Source organism: Fundulus heteroclitus, chromosome 18 (genome assembly GCF_011125445.2).
Source record: "Fundulus heteroclitus isolate FHET01 chromosome 18, MU-UCD_Fhet_4.1, whole genome shotgun sequence".
Classification (NCBI taxonomy): domain Eukaryota; kingdom Metazoa; phylum Chordata; class Actinopteri; order Cyprinodontiformes; family Fundulidae; genus Fundulus; species Fundulus heteroclitus.
In genome coordinates this window covers 15671692-15684098 of record NC_046378.1, presented here as the reverse complement: position 1 = coordinate 15684098, position 12407 = coordinate 15671692, and the positions used below count along the sequence as shown (strand labels likewise).

At 40.1% G+C, this 12407-nt stretch overlaps 1 protein-coding gene across 7 annotated transcripts in view; it reads left to right on the top strand.

The window, feature by feature from the left end:
* LOC105923379 (cytoplasmic dynein 2 heavy chain 1) overlaps window positions 1–12407 on the top strand; it is a 142078-nt gene that overhangs the window by 115708 nt on the left and 13963 nt on the right. For all 7 annotated transcript variants that reach the window (XM_036149657.1, XM_036149654.1, XM_036149652.1 and 4 more), the window contains 3 exons: window positions 2991–3107; window positions 4268–4375; window positions 6280–6381. In XM_036149657.1, the coding sequence (XP_036005550.1) occupies window positions 2991–3107; window positions 4268–4375; window positions 6280–6381 (327 nt within the window). The remainder of the gene's footprint in view (window positions 1–2990; window positions 3108–4267; window positions 4376–6279; window positions 6382–12407) is intronic.

Sequence of the window (12407 nt, the reverse complement as noted above, 5' to 3'; positions counted from 1 at the left end):
TGTCTCCGAGATTCTTTCTTTACCTGTCCCCCACATATGTTACTGTCTCCCCTCCTGCTGTCATCTGTCACCAACACTTTGCTGTTTTCTCTTTTTAATTCTCTCTTTTCCCCTAATATACGCTCTCTAGTTCCTAAAAGACCAATGTCTGCTTGCTATGCATTTAACCACACACACACACAAACACACAGCAGTTTTAGTTCGAGTCATTAAAAATTAAAGTCAAACTGTGATGTGTGACCCAGCAAAGGTCATAGTGGATGTGGATGAACATTGAGTGTTTCCTGTAGTTTGCTGTGACTGACTGACAATTATTAGCAGACATGTAAGTTAAAAGTGATTTCCAGTGACTTACTCGCCAGACAATTACCTATACTTTGTGCTTAAACACAACTGAAGTAAAATCCTGGTGCACGTTTATTTCGTAGGAATAAAACATTTTTTCCGAGTTGTGCAAAATTTTGAGATGCGACTTAATCTGTAATTAAAACTGAACTAACACATAAATCCCTTCATTTTACCCCAAAAAATTATAATTATTTAGACAGCTAATAAGAATAGCATACATCTCTTATGTATGCCATTCGCTGCTAATAGCCTGTTTCAGAAAATTGTGTGAACCACAGAACACACTGGTGGTACCAGCAGTTCTGGTACCCAGAACTTTCTTGCAGCGAGGCAAGAGTGATGCCTTGCTGCAGAGTTCTGGCTTTTATGGAAGTTGGTCTTGTCCGCAGATTCGTATTCACTAATTAGGTGACTTCTGAACTCAATGGTATCTACTACAGTTTATTCAGGGTTATCAGAGTAGAGTGAACTTACAAATAAAAATACTTGCCATGTTTTTCTGATTTTCATTTTTACTTTTCTTTTTTTAATTTCTTTAATTTCCTTCCATTTCTTAGCTATGCACTACTTTGCTTTAGTCTGTTACATAAAAACCCCCAAAAATCCCTTAAGGGTATTTAGCCACATTATATACCCATAAAAAATGACCAAAAACTGTTGGATCATGAGTGTTCTTCCTGATAGTGTATTGATAGTTCTTTTTGAGCCTAAATATAACCCCAGCAACGAGCACGATGAGCAGAAATAAACAGATGTGGCGCCATCTACCGGCAGTACTGCTGACATATCAAAAAGCAATTTAGCGATTATTAAATCACTATTAATAATAATGCCGAACCAAGCATGACCCTCTGAAATGCCTCGCTGTAATGCGACTGCTCACCTTGAAGGAAGACCGACCATTATTAATTAAATAAACCCATCTAAGACATCTCTAAGAGCCTCATATCATAACATCACAGAGAACGAAAATTCCCATTCATAAATATAAACAGGAACGCAGCATCAAGGTAAGGATCAATCGATTGATCTATTTATAATGTTGTTTGTACTTCACACTGTGGAAGCTAAGAGGAGCATTGCTGTTACTATTATCAGTGTTAATAAGGACGTTTACTCATATCAATCAACTCCACAGTCATATCTGAGCCTCGCAGCATTAGCTTCCATTTCAGCGAACACCAATGTTCATACTGTATTCCCAGCGCCATTCCAGTCTTTTCCGTCTTGGAATCATACTTTTTCCCCTATGGCTCTTGGACCTTTCTGCATTATTTCCACAGTTCGCTGGGAGATGCTAATAGCCCTTAGCTGCTTCCTGGTTCATCTCCTGCTGTACACATGCACAGTGTCGTACTTCCGTTGTTATTATAAATAAACATGAAGGGCTTTATTTACTAACAAATTGAGCAAAAACAAGGGTAAAATGGCAAAAAAAATAATTAATACATCAGCAGGATGTGATAATCTTTCATAAAGACTTTGTACACAACCAGAGTGAGTTACTGACGTGTAAATAAAAAAAAAAGTCAAAATAACGTGGCTATGCACATTTAAGGTTTATGATTGTACTGAAACAACATGTGAAAGGATTTAAGTGGTATAGGCAAACAGGCGGTTGCTCAAGTGTATCCACCAGAATTGACAAAGACTCCTGGATATGTTTTCAGAAAGAACTGAGCAAAATGCCAGTTGCCAATGATTTAAGCCTGTTTGCTGTTGGGGTGACCCAGATAACTCAGAATTTGCACAGGCATATTTAAATGGTATAAATGCTTTTTCAAGGTTCTGTAATTTTGCCTGTCAGCCAATTACTTGTTATTAGGGTAATATCTTGTTTGACCATTACTACTTGGTTAATGATTTTAGCTTCTGAGCAATATGAGCTAAAATTATTGAACAATTTGGCCTTGCTGTCACTACCGATACCCATATTTACCTCTCAAGGGTTTTTTTCTTGCTTAGATGTTCTTCTTGCTCAGAACTTGCTATTTCTCCTATTTTAAAAAATAAACCATAGTTGATATAATTTGTTGTCATTTTTTTCTTATCTCTCTGCTAAATACTCAAAAACCTACATACTGTTACACACACATATAAACTCACTTTTTAAAGATGCATGATAAAGCACAGTTGTCTTGAGACAAGTTAAAGCAATTTATTTGATGTTATGTCTTTCTCGTCGCAGAGAAACATGCATGAACCTGCAGAGCTCCATGAACACCTAGATAAGAACACTGTGCAAACACTCTAAAAGCCTGGAGCTAATGGCTTGATAAAGTGTGCAAACTACAGCCATGATGCCCCCTTTTCACTTTAATATTTCAGGACCCAAAATAGAATCAACAGTCTCTGCAGTGACTTTTTTTTTTTTTTTTGCGAATTGTAATCTTTTAAGGGTGACATTGTGTATTTACATTCTTCTACACATTGTTCTCAAATGACAAGGAAAGGTTTAGGAAAACATTTGCTATGTGTTTATGGAAGCTTATGTGTAACAAACCTAACTGTATGCTTCAATAACAACAAACCTTTTAGGTTTGGACCTCCTTTTCACAGTTTAACAAGCACCACAATAATCAAAAATACTTGATGATAGAAAAATTCCCATTTGCTTGTTTTGACTTTTTTATTTCTTGCAGGTTATTTCACAATTGCGTGTCCTCAGCCGCTCAGTGGCAACAGGCTCCAAGTTTGACCGGGAGCTGTGGTCAAATGGCCTTTCACCTGTTCTCAACTTATGGAAGAAACTTAACCAGGTCTGTTCGTCTTTCTCCTTTCAGTCTCCCTTTCCTTAATTTAATGTCGGTTTTATTTTTGATCTGCTCATTAAAGCACACAGCAGGAATGCTGCAATTCATCTGCTGCATTTTAAATCAGTGTCTTTCACTGTAATTGAGAGCACGGCATCCAATAATTGAACAGGTGTGAATTCCTGTGCATTTTTACAGTGCTTATATCGATGCGAGCAGCCAAGAGATAATTGTGAATTAGTCGTCAGCTTATCACAATATAATAACTGCTGGCTCGCCCAGTCAGCCAGCTCTCCTGTGCGTGGTTGCTTGGAGACAGGCACCTTTTTTTAAATCAAAAGGACATGTACCTTCATATTAAATAATTCAGCTACCATCTTCCCGTCCTCTTGCTCTGCTACTTTTATTCGCCCGAATGCTATAAAACACACTTGCTTGCTCTCTCCTTTGCACCTCCACTTTGCTCTGCCTCTCAGCCTCCCATCGCTCTGTCAGCTCATTCAAACCGGAGTTGTGTTTTGTTACTTACGCACAAAGGAGAATGACTGTGTCACTTAGTTCAGGATCTACTGCGGTACGCTTTGAGTTAACAGCTCCTCAGTCATCAGTTGACTTGTGCAGCGTTTGACCAGCAGTGCCCCAAAGTGTTTGGCTTGCACATTTACGTTCATGATTTGCGTTGTCTCTTCATCTTATAAATAGGATTGCAGCTTTTGATGCTTACTGTGTTTACTTTGAAAATGTTTGTAGCTGAGGGAGAAGCGTGAGAAAGCAAACTAATATAAGAATCTTTATGTGGTTGTGACATTTTGTTTCTGACCAGAGACTAAATAGCACTGCTGTAGTCAGGCTGTAGCAGCTTTTCTGTTATCACATTTATAGCTCACTCTTCAGCAGCTGCGTGCATGCATCCCTCGTCTTCAAAGGAACACTCTGTAGATTAAGACTTTGCTATTTTTATTGAACTACATCTTAATCTCTGTGCGTGTTCCCTTGTTCACTCGCCATACATCTGCTTTATTCTGTACTTTAGATTTATTTTAAATCTGTACACGTGGTGTTATGTGCTTAAATTGACTTAGTTTATTTGTGCTGCAGGAAAGTATTCTGTTTTTTGTTAGATGCAGTTTTGAAAAGCGCGTGCTCCTTTGTCTGCTTTCTATCAGGGTTCTACGCTCATCCATCAGAAGGTGGAGCCGCCTACAGAAGGTCAGATGTCACCGATCCTATCGTTCATTGCTCTGGAGCAGTTTAATGCCATCCGCCTGGTCCAGGTGTGTATCTGGGACAAAGCTATTTTCTCGTTCTCTTTAGACGGCGTTTACCGATTTTTGTGTGTGTGTGCGTTGTCTATGCCTGCTCCAAAAGATTTCATTAAAGAGCACAGGTATTCAACATAAATGTCATTGACACAATAACGTTTTTAAATCAGTTATTGATCCGCTGAGCTTTAGCGCACATGCAGTGCCCTGTCAAGAGCATTCATAGGCCCTGAACTTTTCTACATTATTCGACGTTGTAACCACACACATAATTTATATACGTGGTTTTTATTTATGTTTTTAGAAATAAAAAATGTGACAAGTGTAACTTGAGTTTGCATTGATACCTCCCAAAACATCCACTTCAAACTAATGTCATCAGAAGTCCCCTATTTGGTTATTTGGCTTTCCGTAACTCATTATCAGTATGCCTACAGCTGTTACATAAAGGCCTCAGGGGTTAGAAAACACAAGTGAACAGAAAGCTTGACGAACACCGTGTCAGGTCATGGATAAAGTTGCTCAGAAGTTTAAAGCAGAGTTTGAATTTAAAACTATATCCAAAGCTTAAACAGATCACAGAGCCCTAATCGAGTATGGCACAACTGAAAACCTTCCCTCATAAGGTTGTCCATGTGAACATGCTGGGCAAACAGAACAAATATTGAACCGAGAGACCCATGTTTCACTCTGAAGAACCTGCATAGACCCATAGCTCAGGTGGGGGAATCTGTCCAGGGCCCTACAAATTTGGCCTCCAGGAGAGAGTGGAAAGAAGGAAGCTAATGTAAAAAGACACACAAGTTTGCTACAATTCTTGAAGGGGAAATGTTGTGTTTTGTTGTTGTTTTTGTATTAATGCAAAACACAATGTGTGCCTCAAAACTAACACTTTAATTATCCTGAACATACCATCTCTACACAGACAAATGGCTGTTGCAGCATCATGCCGTAGGGATATTTTTGTCACACAGGGACAGGGGAGCTGGTAAGAGACGATGGAGAGATAGAGGGAGAAATATACAGGGTAATGCTGTATTGTTCTCCCTCCATCCCTCCAAACCTGCTACAGGCTGCAACAGACTGGTACGACAGTCCATCTTCCAGCAGCACAGCAACCCTAAACATGCATTTAGGGGTACAATTGAGTCATGTCATTAAAATATGGCCCGGTCAAATTCCATATCTAAATGCAACTGAGAATCGGGAACCAGGCTTAAAAAAGGCTGTTCACAGCTGCTTTCTGTCTAATCTGACTAAGCTAAAGCCGTTTTGCAAAGAAGAATGAGCTAAATTGTTTGTTTCTAAGCATGCAAAGCTTGTACAGACATACCCTCGAAAGACTTTGAGAAGAGACTTGCAATGACATTTACAAGTAAGGTAATGTCTTAGTACAATGGCTAATTTTTTATTCAGAAACGTTTAAAACCTTTGCTTATTTTTATTCCACTCCAAGCTTATTTGTCTACTTTATGTTGATCTCATTCATAAAATTAAGTTAAAACTAAATTTTATGAATGCTGGGCACTGTGGATGCATCAGACAGCTCTTTATAGCAAAGAGTTCAAATGTGTAAAAATGTTAAATTAATTATTATGTTAATTTTATTGGGAAAATAAAACAAACATGACGACAAGGACTCAATCGCACAACAAATACCATCCTGTTATTTTATTACTAAAGCCATCTTCTATATCTTTAAAAAGACATCCAGTACTTTTTAGATGCAAGCCATTTTTTTCAGGTTTCTGAAAAAAAAAATCTGAATCACTGAAGTTAGAAAAGGGAATCTCCTATACAGAGGACAAGCTGTCGTTGAACAAGAAAACTGCAATGACATTTTAAGCAACTATGCAGCTACCTGGTATTTGTTGTAGATCGGATGTTCAGTATTTAAAATGTACTTCTTGCCACAGAGTATTCATCAGTCTCTGGCTGCACTGAGCAAAGTCATCAGAGGGACCCAACTGTTAACTCCTGAGGTCCAGAAACTAGCCACCGCCCTGCTAAATCAAGAGGTAAGAAAGAGAAGACCAGATTTAAACTGAGATGCACGGAGATGGCATTGATAAGTAAGATTGGCAAGTGTAAAACTAGTTCATGCTGGCTAACAGTTTGTGTTTTCAGGTACATGATTCTGTATCTTAGTGAATTGGAAAGCGATAAACAGTGAGAGGCTACATTGCATTTCCCCCGAGGAATTCCTTTTCACTTGCTGAAAAATGAAATAGTTAAATCACTGAGATTCAACAGATCCTCCAAAGACAGATTTATACATTGCTTTTAAATCTTTATATTTCTCCACATTTCTTATTTGTCTTCCTCCACAGTAGTACAGGATAGCGCCTTCTTTTTCCTCAATTTGTTTTGCCATTATTGCAAAAAAACTTTAAGGGGAAATCGAGGCCAGGGGGGCAGGGACACATACACAGTATACAGCGCTGACATGTAGGTATCTTACAAACACGATCTGTATCTGTGGATATCTTCAGGCTGAACTAAGGACAAAACAGATAAGATGATGTAGAGAGGAACAGACGCCGAGTACCCTTTCATTTCTTTTGTGTTTATAATCCCCTAAGAGAAGCCTCGGGCCAAAATCTTTCTTCACTGGATTCCTACTCTCTCTTTTTATAATGATCAGCAGGTATTAGTTGTTTTTTTTCCACCAATCATTTGTATTTCATCATCCTCCAGTTTACAGCTACTATGTTTTTGTTTGCCTTTTTACCCTATTCAGATCTATAAGCTTTCTGCTGTTTGTTTCTGTTAGTTATTTTTGTATAATCCTAAATTAGGAAACCTATTGTATATAGATAAAACAAAATTCTGCATCCGATTAAAGAGTGCGCAAAGATTTTAGTTGACCCAGTCTACGTTTTTCGCTTCAATTGACGTAAAGGGTGTATAAGTCTGTCTTTACGCTGTGGAATAAAGGATGTAATGATGTTATTTGTTTAACATGTAATTAATACAAGACAAATGGGAGAATGTGTGAAATAGAAACAGAATAATTGTTGTATTATAGTATATATATATATATATATATATATATATATATATATATATATATATATATATATATTATACACACATATATATATATATATATTTATACACACACACACACATAGATATATATATTATATATATATATATATCTAGATATATATAGATATATATATATTATATATAGATAGATATATATATATATGTATACATATATATTTATACACACACACATATATATATACACACATATACATATATATATATATATATATATATATAATCTTTTACCAAAAGTCACCAAAACGGGAGATGCGATTCAAAATTGTGCCTTGAAATGAGCTTTACATTTGGAAGCGGGCCAAATGGTATTTAAAACAGCAGCAAAATAACTCAGTTTTGTAAAAATGTATTTATCTAGTTCGAAAATATACACCTGAGAGCAGATTAAGAACAAAAAGCAAACACAACAAACCTTTATAACTCAACTTTGAATTCAGAATATGAAACATATGTCTCCACTATAATTTGTCAGCAGTGGACTAGTTTGTATTTCAAGTCTTGTGACATGCAACCCACTAATTGATGGGGTTAATGTCTGAAATCCATGGGGGCCAATCCTTGTCTGGACAAATCTCATACCTTGTCAACCATTGCTGTAATAGTTTAGAGCACAGTGAATGCTAGAAGTGCCCTGATTAATATGGTAAATTGTGTGTACTTGTTTTGCACTTTATCAAGTCTGATGATCCCAAAGCGCTTTACACTGCATTCAGTCATTCACCCATTCATTCACCCATTCATATGCTGACTCTGGAAGGCTACATTGTAGCCACAGCTCCCTGGGGCAGACTGACATACAATCTGACCACTGACAGCCAGCAAAGTGAGTGAAGTGCCTTGCCAAGGATACAACGACTGAGACGAATGTAGTGGGGGCTCAAACCGGCAGCTCACTGGTTAGAGGGCGAACTCCTAGTTCCTGCGCCACTGTCTGTAGATGTTATGAATACTTAGTTGACCCTGAAAAATAACCTTCCTACAGGCTTTTAACATAAGATTACCCAAAATATTACTATCTACAAAAATTTTTAATCTGAACTCATCCGTCCACATGGTAATTTTTAAGCTTCAAAGTGTAACTCTTGTTCTCCATAGATAGGTGTCAATAAATACAAAAACGGGTTCTTAAGTGGACCTTATTCCAATAATCCTAACCAAAAATGTCTTTAAGCTTCTTTTTAAGCTCCCAATCAGTTTTTTGTAAGATCCCCATTAGGATTCAAGCATTGAAATGTTCCTAAACTTTTTTGGTAGTTTCAGTTGTCACACACACCGGTTACCAGAATCAACATTTTAAATAGTTATGTTTTTAAAATTGCTAAGTTTTGGTTGCACACTTCAAGTGTTTAAAATCCTTTTATTGAGACGCCACAGAAAGTGTTGGAGTGACCAAAGTTTTCAACCACAGAGTAATGCATCACATCTCCTTATCATTATCAAAGCAGTATGGAAATGGTAAAGATAATTTTATGGTGACAGTAGTATGTTAACACATTTTTTGCAGCTGTAGAAATAGTTTGAGCTACTTAGTGCATCTGTAATCCAATCTATTGCATATCTGCCTTTCATTTCAAGACACAGAAAGACACAATGTCATTAGAAAATAACACTTTGGCATTGCTTTACTGCACATTTGATACTAGCCTCTTTTACAAAGCAGTTCCTCTATAAAAACACCTTATTTTGGCAAGAAATTATGTGCCAAATATGCACCACACTCAACAACCAAAGATTTAGACTTGTCCACCAATGGCTTCGGCATCCTTGAGTTTGAACTACTAAATTTAAGCGATGGCTACATGGTAGGACACCTATTACCTTATTCAGACATTCCGCAAAAACGCTGTAATGTACAAGTGAAGAAAACGTAGTAGAAAGCAGAACTCTTTGGAAGGCTTAATTCAACTTTTCAGTATTTCCAGAGGCCCCAAGCACACAACAAAATGGATTTAAGGACTGAAAAGGAGGATCTTACATGTTATGTCCTCTTTAATTGGTAAATCAGGATGAAGGCGCGGCAGGTTGACCTAAACCTCAATACAGAATACAATTTGACCAGGCTCCCAGAGATTTTTTGGGTATGTCAAAAAGTACCGCTGCATGAGCTCCACGGCTTTCTCAAGCCAAGATTTACCTCACATGTGCTTAGCTGCTACAGATTTGACTCAACTGTGACTCAAATATCGCAGCAATGATGCAATGACAGGATTACTCACTGGCTCCTTAATGTAGACACTCAACTTGGCACGCTGGATATAGGAAGACGTAACAGTGCTTGGTGGTCTTGCAGAATGCCTCCATCCATTTTTTTCTTGTTAAAACCTGCATTACACCCGGTTTTTAAAATGTCAGCATGCGTGGCAAGATAAGCAACTGTTTAGCAGTTAGGGTTAAAACATTTAAAAGGGAAGCTGTTATCTGTTTGAGTAATAAATCCAGTAGTTGACATTCTTGTGGCTGAGGAGATTAAACCGGTTTAGGGCGCGTTTTTGAACAAATGGCTCCTCTCAGGTGATAAGTTTATATAGCTAAACTGCACATACATTTATGAGCACTGACAATACAATTAACACTACTCACCTTGTCACTATCCGATGTGTTGCTGGCAAAACTTGTTTAGTGGCATTCCTGTTGGTGATAATTTGACAGACTTTTGGCAACACTCACCCAAACAGTTTTTGAGACCAATTAAATCAGGACTCTTAAACTCCAGCCATCAAGGGCCAGTGTCCTCAACTTTTAGACACGTCTCAGCTTCAACAGACCCGACTCAATCAGATCATTAGCCGAACTTTGTACAGATTTACTGCATGCTGAGGAGGTAATTTGATTTGTATTCGTAGGAGTAGGGACACATCTAAACGTTGTAGGACACCGGTCTTCGAGGACTTGAGTTTTTAGACCACCGTGTTAAACAGTCCATATGACAGGTGTCAGGATTGTGGAGGCGAGGACCTAGGCGGCAACGAGGCAGAGGCAGGCGCATGGGGTTAAACAAAAATATTTTAATGAAACTAAACTTACAAGACCTCAGGCAGCACGGGGAGAACACAGGAGGACGCAGAGGGTGAACACAGAATGACCCGACAACGGGAAAAACAAACAGAGGAACTTAAATACAGGTGCTAATCAGGGGATCAACAGGTGAGGCCAATAAACAGAAACAAGTCCACAGCTCAGAGGATCCTGACATTACCCCCCTCTTAAGGGCGGATTCCAGACGCCCACCAATGTCCAGTCCAAAAAAGAAAATCCAGCCAGGGCGGGCGGAGAGGCCCTTCGGAAGGACGAGAAAAAAAAAAAAACAGACACCAATAACTTGCTCGACTTTAGAGCCAGAGGTGGACGTCGAGGTGGACGACCCCGGCGGCGGAAACGGCGGCGGAAAAGCAGAGCCAGCGGCGGGCGCCGCTGCAGGAGACCCCGGAGACAAAGCTGCAGCTCAGGCAGCCGCCGAAACCCTAGAGACCAGCGGCAGGACCCGTGAGCACTGGAAAGATCACAGGTCTCCAGAACGCTGGGAAAATCAGGAAGCTTAGGTACAGTGGAGGCCTCGGATGGCGGTTCGGGTGCGCTGGAGTCCTCGGACGGCTCGGGTGCGCTGGAGACCTCGGACGGCTCGGGTGCGCTGGAGACCTCGGACGGCTCGGGTGCGCTGGAGACCTCGGACGGCTCGGGTGCGCTGGAGACCTCGGACGGCTCGGGTGCGCTGGAGACCTCGGACGGCTCGGGTGCGCTGGGCAGCGGCGGTCCGGGTGCGCTGGGCAGCGCCGCGGAAGGGCGATTCTGCTGGCGGGCGAGGACAGCAACCGTCAGCTGACCGATCCGGCCCGACAGCCCTCGCAGCAGATCCTGGGTGGTCTGAACTGCTTCCCCAAGCGACCGAAGCTGCTCATGGTGGGAGGAGAGCGTCCTCCCGATTGAGTCCCAGGGATCGGGCTGGCCAGAGCGGTGGCAGACAGGAGGAGCCCCGGAGCGGCTAGGAGGCAGCTGCACAAGGGGCTGTCTCCAGAGCTGATTACACAGCCCGATTCCTTTTAGCCCCGTTGCCTGGCCCTCTCGTGGTCGGGTCATTTCTGTCAGGATTGTGGAGGCGAGGACCTAGGCGGCAACGAGGCAGAGGCAGGCGCATGGGGTTAAACAAAAATATTTTAATGAAACTAAACTTACAAGACCTCAGGCAGCACGGGGAGAACACAGGAGGACGCAGAGGGTGAACACAGAATGACCCGACAACGGGAAAAACAAACAGAGGAACTTAAATACAGGTGCTAATCAGGGGATCAACAGGTGAGGCCAATAAACAGAAACAAGTCCACAGCTCAGAGGATCCTGACAACAGGAATACCTATGAGTTGCATTTCTTCTTTCTGCAATAGAGCGGCAGATCATGCAAAAATTGCTTAGGAATGACCAGAGAACCACAAAGAGTCATCAGATGTTCAAATGCCCAATTTTCCAATTTGATTGTTATTTAAGATTTTAAACATTATCTAAGCTGCATAAATAACTCACTGGACCTGAAAGACATTCTGCCAAAGTTCCTCTTACAAGACACCATAGGATAACCTAAGGTGTTTTTTTGCTTTAGCGTTAGGTGTCTCCATTGAATAAATGGTAAGTATTCATAATGTTATGGTTGATTTGTGTACATGTCAGTGTATCAGACAGATGGTGAGAAGAGTAAAAAAACAAAAAGGCTACTAACCCTGCAGTGAAACAGCAGTGACTTTCATCTTTGATAACGCTTTTGTGAATTGCCAGGCCAGAGCATTTTAGATGAACACCACATTTAATTGGTGCCAATTTTGTATCAAACATCTGATGACTTCTGTAGTGACATTGGACAATGCTTTAGACCTCACTGTTGTAAGCCAGTTTTCCTCCAGCAGTACAAAGAGGACACACAGTGACAAAGTGACTTAAAGTCAACAAATGCTAATTATTTTTTTGGTTATCCTGATATGGTGTA